This window comes from Nomascus leucogenys, chromosome 8 (genome assembly GCF_006542625.1).
Source record: "Nomascus leucogenys isolate Asia chromosome 8, Asia_NLE_v1, whole genome shotgun sequence".
In the NCBI taxonomy this organism is placed as follows: domain Eukaryota; kingdom Metazoa; phylum Chordata; class Mammalia; order Primates; family Hylobatidae; genus Nomascus; species Nomascus leucogenys.
The window spans coordinates 111,595,246-111,613,365 of NC_044388.1; the positions used below are offsets into that span (position 1 = coordinate 111,595,246).

General features: G+C 54.2%; 1 protein-coding gene across 1 annotated transcript; it reads left to right on the forward strand.

Moving 5' to 3' along the window:
• The first annotated feature begins 341 nt into the window (after positions 1-341).
• Positions 342-5,429, forward strand: LOC100583357 (lipocalin-1). Its single transcript, XM_030818157.1, has 7 exons — positions 342-482; positions 942-1,072; positions 2,198-2,268; positions 2,846-2,956; positions 3,798-3,899; positions 4,102-4,128; positions 5,245-5,429. Exons 2-6 carry the CDS (start codon positions 969-971, stop codon positions 4,125-4,127), a joined length of 414 nt encoding a protein of 137 aa, XP_030674017.1. The 5' UTR covers positions 342-482; positions 942-968; the 3' UTR covers position 4,128; positions 5,245-5,429.
• Positions 5,430-18,120: the final 12,691 nt, after the last annotated feature.

Here is an 18,120-nt window from a genome sequence, read left to right on the forward strand (position 1 = left end):
CTTGGCGATGTGCACGTCAGCGTGTGTGGGATGGCTGGAGGGCATCTGTTACTGCTGCACATGTATCCAGGAGGCCTGCACGCCCTTCACTCCCTTCAGTTTCCCTTCAGGTGAAATCTGCAAACCCGCTCCTCTGGACCTGGTCCTGTCCAGGTGATCCTCTGGAATTAACAAGCTGTTATTCACCAGCCTCCAACAACAATGGCACGTTTTCTGCTCCGTTGCAGAACTGGCCGTGGTTTACATCAAGGAAGGGATTGGTCAGTCACCTGTGCCAGGTCCCTGGGGGACCCTGAGCCCAACGGTATAAAGGGCAGCTGTGGGAGGAGTAGCACAGCCTCTCCCAGCCCCAGCAAGCGACCTGTCAGGCAGCCGTGGACTCAGACCCCGGAGATGAAGCCCCTGCTCTGGCCATCAGCCTCGGCCTCGTTGCTGCCCTACAGGCCCACCACCTCCTGGCCTCAGACGAGGAGATTCAGGATGTGAGGCCCGGATGGGAAGGGTGGGCTGGAGGGGGCATGGGGCAAGTTTGAGACTGGACGTAGACCCCCATACCTCCCCCATCCAAGGAGACCCTCATTTTTGGGTTGGGCATTAAAGTCCTGCCCCGAGGGAACGGTGAGATGGGGCAGCAGGGGTCTGGGATGGCGGGGTAGGTGGTGCAGGGGCACAGAGTGGGCAGGGCTGGGAGGGTGGGGGTCTGGCTGACTTCGCTTCTCCCCTGGGGGTGAGGGCTCCTGTGGTCCTGGCCGACTTTCGGGGGCTGGAGCCACCTTCAAGTGGGCCTGGCGAGGGTGCTGGGTGTTTTCTGGGTGGGTTAGACTGGGGAATGTTCCCCGTCTCCAGCCCTTGGGGTCGGTAGAGTCTGGGGGCTGCAGGCCAGGGAAGGGGGAGGCTCTGGAGCGGTCGGCCTGAGCGTGATAGAGAGGAACTTTCTCCAGGTGTCAGGGACGTGGTATCTGAAGGCCATGACGGTGGACAGGGAGCTCCCTGAGATGAATCTGGAATCGGTGACACCCATGACCCTCACAGCACTGGAAGGGGGCAACCTGGAAGCCAAGGCTACCATGCTGTGAGTGTCTGCCAGCCGCCGGGCACCTGCAACCTGGTCTAGGGCCTTCCCTTTCCCCACCCAGGAGAGCTCTGGTGCTGGGGAGGTGGGCAGACCTGCTGGGAGGCCCCTCTCAGCCCTGCCTGCAATGCTTGAGGGCAAACTGTGCCACTGAGGTGCCTCGGCTGGAGGGGGCCTGAGGGCGCAGAGGCCCCGGATCAGACCCTGTGGGCCACCAGTGTCAGCGCTGGGTACCGCCCACCTCCTCCTCCGACTAGGGAATGTCTGGTGACGTGCAGGCCCCTTTGGGAAAAGGTGTTTACCCCCGACCAGAGTCAGAGCCAGTTCTGGCAGTAAATTTCTGCTTTGGAGAAGTGCAGGGATGGGGCTTGCGGAATGACCAAGAGGGGGCATAGGACACCGTGGAGAAGACCCCCTTGAAGTCTTTGTGTAGCACTCACCTGTGCTGCTTCCACCTGCGTGGCTCACATCTGTGACTTCCCCCCTGTGTGGTTTCACCCGCGTGGCTCACATCTGTGACTTCCCACCTGTGTGATTTCACCCCCGTGGCTCCCACCTACACAACTTCCCACCTGTGTGATTTCACCCCCATGGCTCCCTCCTGAGTGGCATGCAGTGCCTGTGCTCTGGTCCTGGGGACTGACCCTTAGGAAGTCACTGACCCTGGCAATGACCCTGATTTTTTTTTTCTTTTCCCCAAAAGCCCCTCACTGAACCTTTCCCTCTCTGGGCCAGTTGATGATGGATATGGGGCTTGTCCCTGAATGTCTCTAAAAGGAAGAATGCAGCTGGCGGGATGAGGCTCAGGCCCACACCACAGACACTGCCTGCAAACCAGGCAGCTCCGGTGCCTCTGGCAGGAAATGTGTTGGGGGCCGGGGGGTTGGGAAGGCAGCCGCCAGGAGGAGGGTGCAGAGCTCCTGGCCACCTCGGGAGACCCCGGGAACTGCCACGTGTGACCTGGAGGGGCCGCTGGTGCCTGGGTCTGAGATGCAGAGAAGCACCCTCCTCCATGGGCCTGTGGCAGACTTGGGGCCACCTTTGCAGGGCATTTCAGTGTGGTCACTCCAGGGCTGGGGCAGGCACAGGCCAGGGCCACTTCGCCAGGGGGCTTCTGTTTTCCAGGATAAGTGGCCGGTGCCAGGAGATGAAGGTCGTCCTGGAGAAAACTGACGAGCCAGGAAAATACACGGCCGGTGAGTCCCGGAGCCTGAGCCAGAGCCTGAACTCAAACACACGCTGGATGTGTGGGGGCAGCCAGTGCCTTTTTGGGGTGGTCTTTTGGCCTGGGAAGCCTTTTGCTGCCTTCTGACTCCACTAAAAGCCCACTCTCCTCTCCCACTGGTTAATTTGCGTTAGAGACTTGAACACCTGACCCCAAACACCAGGTGTGGCAGGTTTGTCCCGGGATGGACCCTCTGGGCTTGCCCTGTAGCCCTGGCTGCGGCTCTGGCAGGGCCAGGAGCAGAGTCGTATTTGGCTGCGGGGGGCTGCACCCCAACTCCCACCTCCGCAGACCTCACACCCGGAGGAACCCCCCGTGACTCACTGGTTTGGGATGTGGCCGCCTCTCGGGTGCATCAGGTTCCTGGCAAGTGGGGGTCCCATGGCCTGGGGCTCAGGCCTGCTGGGGAACCTGTGTCGGGGAGCTCTGGGAGGCTGGGAGGGTGCAGGAGCTGCGGGGTTTGCTGGGCCTGGCAACGCACGCTGTCCCGGGATCCTCTGTGAAGGCCCTGGTGGCTAATTCAGGACTGTGCTGCTGTCCTTCTGCAGATGGGGGCAAGCACATGGCATACATCATCAGGTCGCACGTGAAGGACCACTACATCTTTTACTGTGAGGGCGAGCTGCACGGGAAGCCGATCCGAGGGGTGAAGCTCGTGGGTGGGTCCCGCACCCCCACCCTGCAACCCATGCCTCCACCCGCCCTCCCTCCTCCCTCGGCCTCCTGCACCCTCTTCCCCATGGGAGAAGCCACTGGGACCCAGGAACCCACTGCAGTTTTCTTAGGATGAGTTTTCCTGATAAAGGCCCCAATTCCCACCCCTGGAGTTCAGGATTTGGGATGCCCCAGCCTCGGTCTCTGCAGCAGAGGCAGGAAGGAGCCACGGCTGTCGGCACAGGGGTTCAAAGGTCACACGTGTCCCAGAGTGAGCCAGGCCCTCCTCCGGGGCAGCTCCCTGCAGCGTCATCCTTGAGCGCGTTCCTGTGGGATGTCCAGCAGGGGAGAGGAATGGGGATGTGAGCAGGAGTCTGCGTGGAAAGAACATTCCAGCTCCCAGGGTTGAATTCCGGACGCGGTGGCTCCTACAGACAGTGGCGCATCGGTGCCATCCGGGTCGGGGGATGAGGCCCGTGAAGGCTCCGAGTTCTCCCTGGAGCCAGGGGTGTGCGAATGACAGAGGAATGGGACCCTGGTGCCCCCGAGGGGAGAGGCGCTTCCTCCAGGGCAGGCCTGTCCCGCCGTCCATCTTCACTCCGGGAGATGCTTGGGGATGGACGGAGAGCCCTTCCCGTTCTCCCAGTTCTGCTGCCGCTGGAGCCTTCTCAGCCGTGCACGGCACCCTGGTCCCACTTTGCCAGCCTGAGGGCCTCTGGGTTCAAGTCCCCCCACAGTGGGTGAGGTCCCTCTCCCCAGCCCAGCTCAGGCCTCCAGGCCGGGATAGGGTGCCAGCAACTGCCCAGTTCTGATTCAACCACCCACATCTCGTCCTGGCACCCACAGGCAGAGACCCCGACAACAACCTGGAAGCCTTGGAGGACTTTGAGAAGGCCGCAGGAGCCCGCGGACTCAGCACGGAGAGCGTCCTTATCCCCAGGCAGAGCGGTAGGAGGCATATGACCCTGCAGAGCCCCCCGTGGCCCCGAGTGCGGACATCAGCAGAGCTGTGTTGCACGGGCGCGTAGCTGTGCTGTGTCTAATTCTGGCTTTGTCCTTCCTGGGGTGGTGGAGTTGGTGGCTGATGAGGGGCCCTTGTCCTGGCTGCATTCCTGGGGTCTCCTGACGCCTGTGCTTCCTTTTCCTGCAGAAACCTGCTCTCCAGGGAGCGACTAGGGTGAGTGAACAGCTTTAGAGGACATTTGAGAAAATCCAGCCCTGGGGCTCAGTGGCGCTTCAAGAGGCCCTGGGGTCTGTCCCACCCACCGCACTGCTACCCGGGTGGGAGATGCCCCACGTAGGCCAGGCAGGTGGGAGCTCTGCTCCTCAGCTCCCCGCACTCAGGCACCAGCCTGCGCTCTTGCCCTGGGCGTGACTCCTGGGCAGCTGGGACGCCCACAGCACTGAGCTCGCCTTTGCTGGCTGCTGGCAGAGACGGTGTCTACTCCCCAGTCCCATGGGCGGGAGCAGACGGGAGATTCAGGTTCCTCCTCAGCACCCCTCACCCTCAGCCGTCCTTGTGACTCCGCTTACCCGAGGAGTTGCTCAAAGATTCAGCAAAGTGGCAGGCGTGCCTGTGCTCGCTGCGTCAGATGGGCCCCTTGCTGGCTGCACGAGGGGACCAGAGGTTCAGAGACTCACCCAAGGTCACCTGCCCAGGTGTGGGCAGAGCCAGAATCCTGGACAGCATCGCTGTCTTTCCCATACCCTCCCCTTGGCCTGCAGTCACGCTGATGCCTCTTCACTCAGCAGGGAGCTCTGTCAGCAGCCTGCGGGGGTGGTCCCTGCTCCATCTGCTCCAATCCGGAGGCTGGAGCCCCCACCTGCAGCCCCTAAGAGCCCGTGTGTGCCCCCGCCACCATGGCCCCCAAGAGCCCACATGTGCCCACCACACCATAGCCCCCGAGAGCCCGGTGCATGCCCCCCACACCATTGCCCCTGAGATCCAGCACGTGCCCCCCAACCACGCCCCTGAAGCCCGCATGTGCCCCCCACACCATCGCCCCTGAAAGCCCTCATGTGCCTTCCACCATAACCCTCAAGAGCCCACATGTGCCCCCACACGATGCCCCTGAGTGCCCACATGTGCCCCCCACACCATAGCCCCCTGAGAGCCCACATGTGCCCACCACACCATCACCCCCGAGTGCCCACATGTGCCCCCCACACCATGCCCCTGAGAGCTCACATGTGCCCCCACACTGCAGCACCCAAGAGCCCACATGCACCGCCACATCGTATCCCCCTCCCACCCTCGCTGTCGTGGCCTCACTCGCCCTCCCCCCCTTTCCAGGGCAGGGGACACCTTGGCTCCTCAGCAGCCCAAGGACGGCACCATCCAGCACCTCCATCATTCACAGGCACATGGAAAAAGCCCCAGCCCTGCAGAACCCAGCCGGCCGCACCCCATCCTACCACCCCCCGCCTTCCTCCCGCCCTGCGCCCCCTCTCCTGGTTCTCCATAAAGAGCTTCAGCAGTTCCCGGTGACTCCGCCTGTCTGTGGGGTCCCTCGGGGTGGGGGGAGCTGGCTGGGTGCTCCTTTGGGTGCAGGGAGTGGGAGGGAAGCGGGAGGAAGGACAGAGGACCAGTCTGGACACAGTTCTCCCTGGTGGGTGCCACAGGCCAACGGTGGGAGGGGCCTGGCAGGGGGATGTGTGCTGGAGGCTGGGCCTGAAGGTCCGGGGGTGCTTCCTGCAGGTCAGCCGCCTACTGAGCTCAGGCTCTAGGGGTTGCGGGGAGGGGACAGGGCTCTACTCCTCGGTCCCGCACAAGTAAGACCGGAAGGCCTGGGACCAAGGGCAGCTGCCACCCCAGAAAAGATTGGCAGGGCCACCAGGGCCCTCGGCACTGACACTGAGTCCGTGAGGCTGGACGTGGGGGGAGGGGACGTCCAGCTCCAGGCAGGGTGTGGCTCGGGCTTGAGCTCACCGGGGAAGCCAGTCCTGTCCTCTGGCGAACCACACCAGCACTGCCCCCAGGGTCTGGCTCCACGCTGTCCCTCTCTGTGCCTGGGTAGGTTTGGGACAGCAAGTTCCCAGATTGGGGGCAGCCACTAGAGGTCCCACCTGGCGCAGGCGCCTTTCCTGACCCTGGCGGTTTGTAGGATTTAAAGTTTCTTTCGATGGCGCAACATCGCACAGTGACTCTGGGAGCGAGGAGAGGCAGACTCTTAGCGACTTGCTGCTCCGCAGGAGAGGGCGGCTGCCGGGCAGGGCCACACGGGGTGGCTTGAGCCCGGGACAGGACAGTAGCCTGTGGAGTTCAGGGGAGGGAGCGGAAAGGGTAGCAGGTGACCGGCTGCCTGTAGACAGCTAACATGAGTCATTTCTCTGCTCCAGCGCATAGGAACTGTCCCTGATTGTCTGGTGCCTGGCCTTGGGGCAATGAGGGCTGGTGGGGAGTGGCCCCCAAGTGGGGCTGTCTGATTAGGGCCCGGCTGCTGTGTGGACCAATCAGCTGTTCAGGAAGAGGCCGGCCCCAAACCAGGCCTCAGCACTCGATTCTGGCCAGGCATGGTGGCTCATGCCTATGTTCCCAGCACTTTGGGAGGCCGAGGTGAGAGAATCACTTGAAGCCAGTAGTTGGAGACCAGCCTGGGCAACATAGCGAGACCCCATCTCTACAAAAAAAAAAATTAGCCAGGCTTGGTGGCAGATACCTGTAGTCCCAGATACTCGGGAGGCTGAGGTGGGAGGATTGCTTGAGCCCAGGAGGTCAAGGCTCTCCCTCATGTCACAGACCTTGTGATGGCACAGGTGCGTCCTTCCCACTATGCCTCATGTCATAGACCTTGTGACTGCACAGATGTGTCCTCCCCACTCTCCCTCATTTCATGGACCTTGTGACCTCACAGGTACGTCCTCCCCGCTCTCCCTCATGTCCTAGACCTTGTGACCACACAGGTGCATCCTCCCCGCTCTGCCTCATGTCATAGACCTTGTGACCGCACAGGTGCTGTCCCTCATGTCATTGCTGACGCGTGTCACTTCTGTGTATGCTGGAGGTGCCGTGACGCAGCACCACAGAGCTTGCTTGAAGCAGTCCCACATGTGATAAAGGAACAGACAGGGTGTTTTCTCTGTACCCACAGACCTTCCGTGCTGAGTGCTCTTTGATCCTGAGCATCCTGTTTCCATGCTGATCACGTCCCTCCAGCCTGAAGAATGGCTTTTATTAGGTAGGTGCAAAAGGAATTGCAGCTTTGGCCATTAAAAGTAATGACAAAAACCCCAATTACTTTTGCACCAACACAACCTAATAGCATTTTTTATACTGCTGGCTGCTGCCCACAGATTGTTTGCATTTTCTTTTATCTGCACGTGTTTCACTTTGCTTTTACCCTTGAAGGATATTTTCAGCAGGCACAGAATTCTCGGCTGGACGTGGTGGCTCACGCCTGTAATCCTAGCACTTTGAGAGGCCAAGGTGGGAGATCACTTGAGATCGGGAATCCAGCTTGGCCAACATGGTGAAACCCTGTCTGTACTAAAAATACAAAAATGAGCCAGGCGTGGTGGCGCATGCTTGTAATCCCAGCTACGTAGGAGGCTGAGTCGGGAGAATCACTTGAACCCGGGAGGTGGAGGTTGCAGTGAGCCAAGATCGCATCACTGCACTCCAGTCTAGGCAGCAGAGTGAGACTGTCTCTCAAAAATGAAATAAAATAAAATAAAAAGAACTCTGGACTGCAGTTCTTTTCCTTCTGCACTTAAGAGATGTGTTTTCCCTGTCTCTGGCCTGCATGGTTTCTGGTGAGATCTCAATGCTTAGTCAGCTCAGGCTTCTGCTGTATATAATGTGTCTTTTTTCTCTGGTTCCTTTAAAATTCTGTCTTTAAATTTGGTTTTTGGCACTTTGACTTTAATGTACCTAATGTGTTTTCTTTCTGTTTATTCTGCATGGGGTTTTCTAAGCTTTCTGTATCTGTAATTTCATAAAACTTGGTAGATTTCTATCCATTTTTTCCTCAAATGATTCTTCTGCCCATGATTGCTTTCCACTCCTTCTGGGACTCAATTACATGGGTGTTAGGCCTTTGGACATTGTCTCTCAGCTCTCTGAGGCTCTCTCTCTCTCTCTCTTTAAAGAGACAGGATCTTGCTCTGTTGCCCAGGCCAGACTGCAGTGGCACAATCATAGCTCACTACAGCCTCGAACTCCTGGGCTCAAGCTCTTTTTGTTTTCAATATTTGTTCTCTTTATTCATAGGGCTGGATTATTTCTATTAATATATCTTCCTGTTGACGGAGGCGTCTCAAGTTTTCTCTTCACTGTATCTGGTGAATTTTTATTCCATATGTTGTGATTTTTAGTTTTAGAATATCCATTGGGTTGCTGTTTGCAGTTGCTGTTTCTCTGCTGCCTCCACGTTGGCTCAGAGTCAGTCCTCTCTCTTGAGAATGGTCACATTTTCCTTTCTTCATGTGTATAATAATTTTGGATTGTATCCTGAACAGTTTGAATGATGTATAAACTCTGGGTTTTGTTAGGTTTCTGTAAAGAGTGCTGGTTTTTGTTTTTGGTTTTTGGTTTTATTTTTTTAGACAGAGTTTCGCTCTTGTCACCCAAGCTGGAGTGCAGTGGCACCATCTTGGCTCACTGCAAGCTCCACCTCCTGGGTTCAAACAATTCTCCTGCCTCAGCCTCCTGAGTAGCTGGGATTACAGGCACCTGCCACCAGGCCTGGCTAAATTTTGTATGTTTAGTAGAGATGGGGCTGAGCCTGATCCTGGTGCTGCGAGCCAAGAGGCCCGGCTGGTTCCCACCGCCCCAAGAGGTGAGGGCCTTGGGCAGTGCAGGGAGGGACGCACGTTTCCGAGGTTGGGCACCTGGATGGGCTTAGAGTCTCAGTGCTGTTGGGAGCCCCAGGGGGACCTCGGCCAGAGCCCACCTCTCGTGTCTTTGCTGACTTCCGCCCGACAGAGGGGGGGTGCCACTCCCCATGGAGGGTGCCTGGGCAGCTTAGGGAGGTGGATGGAGTGTCTCTGGGATGAGGTCTTGCCCAACCCACACTGCCTGAGACTCCCTCCCTCACCTGCCGGGCTGTGGGTTTTGAAGAAGCTGATCTCCTTCAAGCTTCTCCCATGTGTCAGATAGAATTCCACTCGGAATTTTTCACTTTGCAATGAAAGGCTACATTAAAACCACGTATTTGCCAGTAATGTCAGACTTTCAAAAGCTCATGGTTTGCTTTTTTTTTTTTTTTTTTTTGAGACGTTGTCTCGCTCTGTCGCCCAGGCTGGAGTGCAGTGGCGCAATCTCGGCTCACTGATGGTTTGCTTTTTGACGAAATGTAAAGCCCTGGAAAGGGTCAGGCCCCGGCCCCGGCACCGACAGTTAAAGGGGCCCGGCTGAAGCTTCCCTCAGTTTTGTGTCCTCATCCCAGACGTGAAAATGACCTGGCCCCAGATATGTGCCCAGGGTCGAGGCCGGTGGTCCAGGCACCCCTGGCTCCCTGTAGTGACACGTCCAGCTCCCGAGCCATTCCATCCTGCCCCAGGGCACCTGCCCCTCCCCACCCACTGTGACCCCACGTCCTCCTTTCCCCGTCAGGGCTGGTCACGTTCTGGTCCACCTAGGCCTGAAGACAGAGCTCCCCTCTGCCCTTTCTTCACCAACCCCTGGTCGGCATCCTCCCCTTTCCCCCACACAAAGGCTCTGGGGCCCGCCAGTCCCAGGTGGCACCCACAGCCCTGAGGCCCTGGGCCCCCCCACCCTGGACACAGGAGATGAATGAGGTCAAGTGATGTGGATCCTCGGGGGAGCCAGGAACGAGGTGGGAGTTGGCCCAGAGGCTGGGGCCGGGCTGTTTGTGTTCAGGACCTCCTGATTGTCTTGGGAAGGGGCAGTGCTGGTCACCTGCGGGCTGGTCACCCCCCAGCAGCCAGGACTGAGGTCATCAGACGAGGCAGCACTCGGGCAAGGGCATGTCACCCGCCCTTGACCGGTCAGCACCTAAGCTCTGTCCACTCCTGCCCGGCCATCCTCCTATGTCAACCCCCCAACATAAAGGCTTGACCTGGCCCTTCGGGCCTCACAGGGTGGGCGCCCCCGGCGGCCCCTGGCCAGGCTCCTCTTCTGCTGATGGACCCAGGGTCATCTTGGGACAGGTTCTCCTGCCTGCCCCTGGAGCATCTCTGGCCCCTCAGGCTGACACTAAGGAGACCAAACCAGACACTGTCACCACGCCCACCCCACGCTTCCGCCTCCTGGCCCCGCCCTCACGCCTCTGCCTCCCACGCAGCCTCCTGACCCTGCACCCCTTTTCCTGGTCCACCCCCGAGCCCCTCAGCCCTGCTCCTGGACGGTTCCCACCCACCCACCAGCTTTTAGGAAACTCGCACAGAAAGTGTTGGGCAGGAAACATGCCCATCCCTGCGGAGACGTGGACCTGCCCATTGCCTCCATTCACATTTGTCACAAACCATCTCAAAAAGGTGGCATTCCGGATGCTCCTCAGCTTGTGCCCCCAGCCTAGCTCCCTTCCCAGCTCCCTCTGCGTCTTTTCCACCCCAACCCTCTCTCCCATCTCGTCTCTGAGGTCAGCCTCAGTCACTCGGTGCTGAAAATGACCTCTTCCAATGTTATTTCAGCAACACGGCAGCTTCCGGGCCTCTCCAAGGCAACCTCACTCCCAAGGGTCCTGGTCCCAACAGGGATATCAAGGTGAGTCCAAGCGTACAAGCTGCTCCCATCGGCTGAGCTCTGCTCCGGGCACTGTGCCACCAGCTTTTCATGCCTATGTCGCTTACTCCTGGAAGAACCCAGTGGCGTGGGCACTCTTCTCATTTCTATGCAGAAACAGAGCCTTGGGATTAAGGATTTTGCTCACGGTTGCACAGTCACGAAGTGGACCAGGCTGGGGCAAGGGCAGATCCAGGCAGCAGGAGCTTCAGCAGTGGAAGAATTTGGAGACCTGGGACACCACCTTGCCAGGGCACTCTGGGGGAACAGGGGACCTCAAGCTTAAGCTCACAGCTGGGTGGGAAATCTGGCAAAGGAAGGGCACCAGGCCAGCCTGAGAGTGGAGAGAGGGGCCATCGGAGAAAAAGAGAGCCCTTTCTGTCTTCCCTGCTGGGACTCTGTGTAGGTCAGACCCTTTGAGGTTGTCTCATGGGTACCTGACCCCCGTCCCTTTCGGCCCTTTTCCTGTGGCTTCCTTGTGGGTAGCTCTGCTGCTGGGCCCCAAGCCCGCCCTGCTTCCCTTGGTCCACCTGCTGTGAACCCACCGGTGTACTCATCATGTCAAATTCCATGCTTTCCATCTCTAGGATTTCCATCTGGTTCTTTATTCCCCTTAAATTTCTTAAAACTTCACTGAGGTGAAATTCACAGAGTGTCAAATAACCGTTTTGAAGTGTACAATCGTGTAGCAATGAGTCCACACAGCCTGGTGCCTATCCATGACCCCTGCCTAGTTCCAAAATGTTCCCGTCACCCCCAAAGGAAGCTCCATCTCCAGCAGCATTCATCCCCCACTTTCTGTCTCTAAGGATTTACCTATTCTGGACCTTTCCTATCAACGGAATCATACAACATGTGACGTTTTGTGACTGGCTCCTTTCACTTAGCATGTTTTCAAGGTTCTTCTGTGTTATAACATGGACCAGTACCCTGTTCTTTTTTATAGCTGAATAATATTCTACCGTATGAATCGACTCTATGCTTTTTTTTTTTTCTTTTGAGATGGAGTCTTGCTCTGCCACCCAGGCTGGTGTGCAGTGGCAAAATCTCGGCTCACTGCAACCTCCACCTCCCAGGCTCAAGCAATTCTCCTGTCTCAGCCTTCCTAGTAGCTGGGATTACAGGTGCACACCAACATGATGCCAGGCTAATTTTTGTATTTTTAGTAGAGATGGGGTTTCACTATGTTGGCCGGGCTGGTCTCGAACTCCTGACCTCACGTAATCCACCCACCTCGGCCTCCCAAAGGGCTGGGATTGCGGGCATGAGCCACCTCACCCAGCCGACCCCATGCTTTTTGTCCACTCATTGTTTGATAGACACTTGAGCTGTTTACATCTTTTGGTTCTTCTGAGCAGTGCAGTCACAAATATGCACACACACAAATATTTGTTTGAATTCCTGTTTTCAATTCAAGCAAAGTTTCTGGGTCATGGGATAATGATGTGTTTAACTTTCTAAGAAGCTGCCAATTGTTTTCCACAGTGGAAGCACCGTTTTCCTTCCTGGGTCTTTTCCGTGCCTTCCACGCTGCTTCTCCTTGGGCTCTTGCTTTCCAGTACCCTCTTGAGCACATAGAGATATTTATAATGGGTCTTTAACACCCTGATCTGCGAAGTCCACCATCACTGTCATTTCTGGATCTGTTTCTATCACTCGATTTTTCTCCTGGTTACGTCTCATATTTTCTTGCTTCTGGTAATTGTTAACTGGATGTCATATTTACTTTGTGGATTTCACATTGTTGGTTTCTTGACATGGCAGCTGGCCTCCAGGATGGCTTCCCTTGTTTGATGCCTTCCATGGAGTGTGGGCTGGACCTCGTGACCCACTTCTAATAGATATGACAAGGAGGAAGGGATGGCGCATGAATCAGACACAGAGTGTGACATCAAGCCCCACTGGTCCTCATACCCCTTGCGGTGGGGAACCGTGTCACAAGCAGCCCCAGGAAGAGGCTCCTGTGGCAGGAACCTGAAGTTCCCACCAGCCATTGTGGTCGACCAGTTCCAGGACATTCTCCAGAGCCCAAAGTCCTGGCCCAGAACATGACCACAGCCTCATTGCAGACCCTGAGCCAGAACCACCCAGCTGGGCCGCTCCCCCACTCCTGACCCTCAGAAATCGTTGTTTGAAGCTGCTGTGTTTGGAGATAATTTCTTATGCAGCAAGAAATAACACACTCAAATTTGTTTTTCATTAAATAATAATAGACTCTCTGTGGCTGCAGTTAAATTGTTTTTAATGTGTTGGATCTTCCCAATACTTGCTTTTAATTGTATTCTAATGGGTTCAGAACAGCCCTTGCTAACCCCGCTACCAATGCACTCTCTTTTTGAGAATTCTGCCCGCTGCCCCGTGTATTCTGAAGGCTTTCTCCTCAGCTGTGTGAGTTCTAAGGGTCACTCAGTTGACCATTTCCAAGGTTTCCTCCCTGCCCCTCTGTGTGTCTCCTGAGCACTCCGTGCAGCCTCTTCTCTCCGAAGCTTTGCCCAGCATAGTCGAGTACCTCCACCTCCCCACACTCTAATACTCTTCTCCTCAGTGTGTGTGGGGTGGGGCCCTGGGATCTGTTTGGGTTCGTTTGCCCTGAGCCAGGCCTTGCTGGGGTCACAGAGCTCAGCACTTGTGTTGTGTCTCTCGGGGATCATGATCCTTCGCTGCCTGTTGTCAAATATCCAGAAAGCAATGGTTCCGAAATCTCCTGGATTTCTAGTTGTTTAAGGTGAGCAAATACGATACCTGCTATTGTATGTTAGCCAGGAGGGGAAGTTTGAGTTGTGTTGTTATTTTTTAGCTTTTGTTTTGAAATAGCTATAGATTCATGGGAAGCTGCAAAAATAGTACAGAGGGGTCCTGCGTTCCCTTTGCCTGCTGTGCATAGCTACAGTCAGACCTCACATAACTACTGTGTGAAAATTTACATAACCATACATCGTGCAGAACCAGGTCTTATTCATATTTCACCAGTTTTCAATTCGCTTGTGTGTGTGTGGTTTTATGCAATTTTTTACGTGTGTAGATGTGTGTAACCACTGCCACAATCAACATATAGAATGGTACCATCCCCACAGAGATCTCTTGTTCTACCCCTTTAAAGACACACCCATTCCCCAGGCCCAGCCCTTGGCTACCACAAATCAGCTTTCAATTTCTTTTTTTCTTTTTCTTTCTTTCTTTCTTTCTTTTCTTTTTTTTTTTTTTTTTTTTTTTTGAGATGGAGTCTCGCTCTGTCGCCCAGGCTGGAGTGCAGTGGCACCATCTCGGCTCACTGCAAGCTCCGCCTCCCGGGGTCATGCCATTCTCCCGCCTCAGCCTCTCGAGTAGCTGGGACTACAGGCATCTGCCACCACACCCGGCTAATTTTTTCTACTTTTTAGTAGAGACGGGGTTTCACCGTGTTAGCCAGGATGGTCTCAATCTTCTGACCTCGTGATCCGCCCACCTCAGCCTCTGAAAGTGCTGGGATTACAGGCGTGAGCCACCGCGCCCGGCCTCAGCTTTCAATTTCTATAATGTCATTTCAAGAATATTGTATAAACAGAGTCATACAGTATGTGACCTTTTGGGATTGGCCTTTTTCACTCAGCGTAGTTCCCTTGAACACCCTCCTGCTGCTGTGGGTATCAGCAGTTCACCCTGTTTTACGGCTGAGTCTCCCATTAGGCGGATGTACTTGTCTGTTAAACCATTCATTCACGGATGGTGGTTTCCAGTTATTAGCTATTACAGGCAAAGCTGCTGTGGACAATTGTGTACAGGGTTTTCTGTGTCCATTTATCCCATTTCTCTGGGATAAATGCCCAGGAGTAAAACTGCCAGGCTGTATAGTAAGCATATGCTTATTATTTTTGTGTTGTTGTTGTTTTTTGACATGGAGTCTTGCTCTGTCACCCAGGCTGGAGTGCAGTGGTGCAATCTTGGCTCACTGCAACCTCCACCTCCCAGGTTCAAGCGATTCTCCTGCCTCAGCCTCCTGAATAGCTGGGACTACAGGTGCACGCCACCACGCCCAGCTAATTTTTTGTATTTTTAGTAGAGACGGGGTTTTACCATGTTGGTCAGACTGGTCTCGAACTCCTGACCTCAGGTGATCCTCACCCCCTTGGCCTCCCAAAGTTGGGATTACAGGCATGAGCCACCATGCCAGGCCCAGCATATGCTTAGTTTTAAAAGAAACTTCCAGCTGGGCGTGGTGGCTCACACCTGTAATCTCAGCACTTTAGGAGGCCGAGGTGGGAGGATCTCTTTAGCCCAGGAGTTCAAGACCAGTCTGGCCAACATAGTGAGACCCAGTCTCTATTATTTAAGCTTAAAAATTTTTAAATAAAAAACAAAAGCAACTTAGAATTTCCAGCATGGCTGAACCATTTTAGAGGCACTCAAAGTATGCATTTCTCAACATTGTGAGAGCTCCAGTTTCTCTCTGTCCCCACTAATATTTGGTTTGGTCCCTACTTTTCATTGTAGCTGTCCTAATAGGTCCCTACTTTTCACTGTAGCTGTCCTAATAGCTGGGCTGTGATATCTCACAGTGGCCTTAATTGGTGCTCCTTGATAGTCAATGACATTGAGCATCTTTTTGGGTGCTTATCTGCCACCCATAGGTATTCTCTGGGGAGATGTTCCTTCATGGTTTTTGCCCCTTTTCTAGGTGGATTTTATTTTTGCTGTTGAATTTTCAAAGTTCTCTATATCTTCCAGACACCAGTCCTTTGTTGGATATGAAACTTTAAAATGTTTTCTCCCAGTTTGTAGCTTGTCTCTTCATCCTCTTTTTTTTTTCTCTCTCTCTCTTTTTGTTTTTTGAGACGGAGTCTCACTCTGTCACCCAGGCTGGAGTGCAGTGGCGTGATCTTGGCTCACTGCAACCTCCACCTCCTGGGTTCAAGTGATTCTCCTGCCTCAGCCTCCTGAGTAGCTGGGATTACAGGCATGTGCCACCAGGCCTGGCTAATTTTGTATTTTTTGTTGTTGTTGTTTTTGTTTTTTTTTTTTTTGAGACGGAGTCTCGCTCTGTCGCCCAGGCTGGAGTGCAGTGGCGCAATCTCGGCTCACTGCAAACTCCGCCTCCCGGGTTCACGCCATTCTCCTGCCTCAGCCTCTCCGAGTAGCTGGGACTACAGGCGCCCGCCACCACGCCAGGCTAATTTCTTTGTATTTTTAGTAGAGACGGGGTTTCACCGTGGTCTCCATCTCCTTACCTCGTGATCCGCCCGCCTCAGCCTCCCAAAGTGCTGGGATTACAAGCGTGAGCCACCGCGCCAGGCTGATTTTGTATTTTTAGTAGAGAAGGTGTTTCACCATGTCGACCATAGGCGGTCTCAAACTCCTGACCTCAGGTGATCCGCCCATCTTGGGCTCCCAGAGTGCTGGGATTACAGGTGTGAGCCATCACGCTTGGCCCTCTTCATCCTCTTAACAAGGTCTTTCTGGAGCAAGAGTTTTCAGATTTTGATGCAGTATGACTTATCAGTTTTTTTCTTTTGTGGATCTTGCATTTGGTGTCAAGTCTAAGAATTCTTTACCTAGCCCTAAGTCCTGAAGATTTTCTCTTACACTTTCTTCTAAAAGTTGTATAGTTTTATGTTTTACTTTTAAACTACGAGTTAATGCATATGTCAGGTGTGAGTTTTAGATGGAGGTTCTTCGTTTGCATGGGATCAATTGCACGTGATGAATTGCTCCAGCACCATTTGCTGCAAAGACTGTCCTTCTCTTAGAGGGACTCCCGCTTGCCAGGCCTCTGGTTTAAATAAAACATGACCAGAGTGACTCCATCTTAACACGAATAGCTAGACATTCACAAGGCACCTATAAGGTTATATAACAAGGCTATGCTGCTGGATACTGACTACGACAATTTCCTGTTTCTCTGCCTAAAGGACACCACCCCCCCCATCCAGAGCATGATGTGCCAGTACCTGGGTGGGTCTCACAGCACATGAGCTCGACGTGGGTGAGAGGTAGCAACTACGTCCATGGCTGGGAACCCTGGGGAGCTGACAGCTGGCTTCCTGTCCACCTCGGTGCCTCTGGGCTGGTTTTTTCTTTCTTGGCTTTTTTATTTGTTTGTTTGTTTGTTTGCTTTGTTTTTTTGAGACAGGGTCTCATTCTGTCACTCAGGCTGCAATGTAGTGGCCCAATCTCGGCTCACTGCAACCTCCACCTCCCAGATTCAAGCAATTCTCGTGCCTCAGCCTCTGGAGTAGCTGGGATTACAGGCACGTGCTTATGGTCTGAAAATACCCACATACTAAGCTGAACACCAATTATAACTGCAGAACATTTATGGCCATACAGGGCATCTCCCACCTAGCCTGGAGAATGTCCCAGTGACCTGGGCGTGCAGGGGGTTATTTTTGCTCACAGATAACGTCAACGAGCAGGCCGAGGCTGAAGGGCGAATGGTCATTGATCGCATTAGGAGCCCCTATCTTTAGCGAGTGCATCTGCATGATCCAGGTTTCACTGTAACTCCTTACAGCTTCTTACAAGCAGAGGCACTCACAGAGGACGGGCGTTCCTCCTCCTGCTTGCTGAGGTTGCTCGGCTCTGGCATGGAGTCATTTCCCATAAACTTGCTTTCACTGTGGTCTGTGAGTCACCTTGAATTCTTTCCTGTGTGAGATCTAAGAACCCATTTTTGGGGTCTGGACCGGGACCCTCTTTTCCGACAACACTTCCCCCGCGCACTGTTCTTGCAGCTTTGTTAAAGGTCTGTTGTTGTGTGTGTGTGAGTCCATGTTTGCACTCTCCATTTCCCATTCGTCTATGTGTCCATTTCTCTGCCAATACCACACTCTCTTGGTGACTGTTGATAATAGTGCTTGTAAACTTGGGTAGACTAACTCTTTATACTTTATTCTTCTTCAAAATGGCTTTAGCAATTATAGTTCCTTTGTCTTGACATATACATTTTAGAAAAAAATTTGTCTATATATCTACACATGGCGGGGGGTGGTGGCTCACGCCTATAATTCCATCACTTTGGGAGGCCGAGGTGAGCAGATCACTTGAGGTCAGCAGTTCGAGACCAGCCTGGCCAACATAGTGAAACCCCCTCTCTACTAAAAATACAAAAATTAGCCAGGTGTGATGGTGGGCGCCTGTAATCCCAGCTACTCTGGAGGCTGAGGCATCAGAATCACTTGAACCTGGGAGGCAGAGGTTGCAATGAGTCAAGATCGTGCCACTGTACTCCAGCTTGGGCAACAGAGCAAGACTCTGCCTCAAAAAAAAAAAAAAAATGTGTGTGTGTGTGTGTGTACACACACACACACATCTTTATCTATCTACAAAATATCTTGCTGAGAATTTGATAGGAATTGCATTAAATCTCTAGGTTGAGTTGGGGAGAGCTAACATCTTTGCTGTGTTGAACCTTCCAGCCCATGAACACATCGTGCCTGTCTGCTTCCTTAGGTCTTTGATTTCCTTCATTGGGTTCAGAGTTTAAGTCCTGTCCATATTTGGTGAGATTTT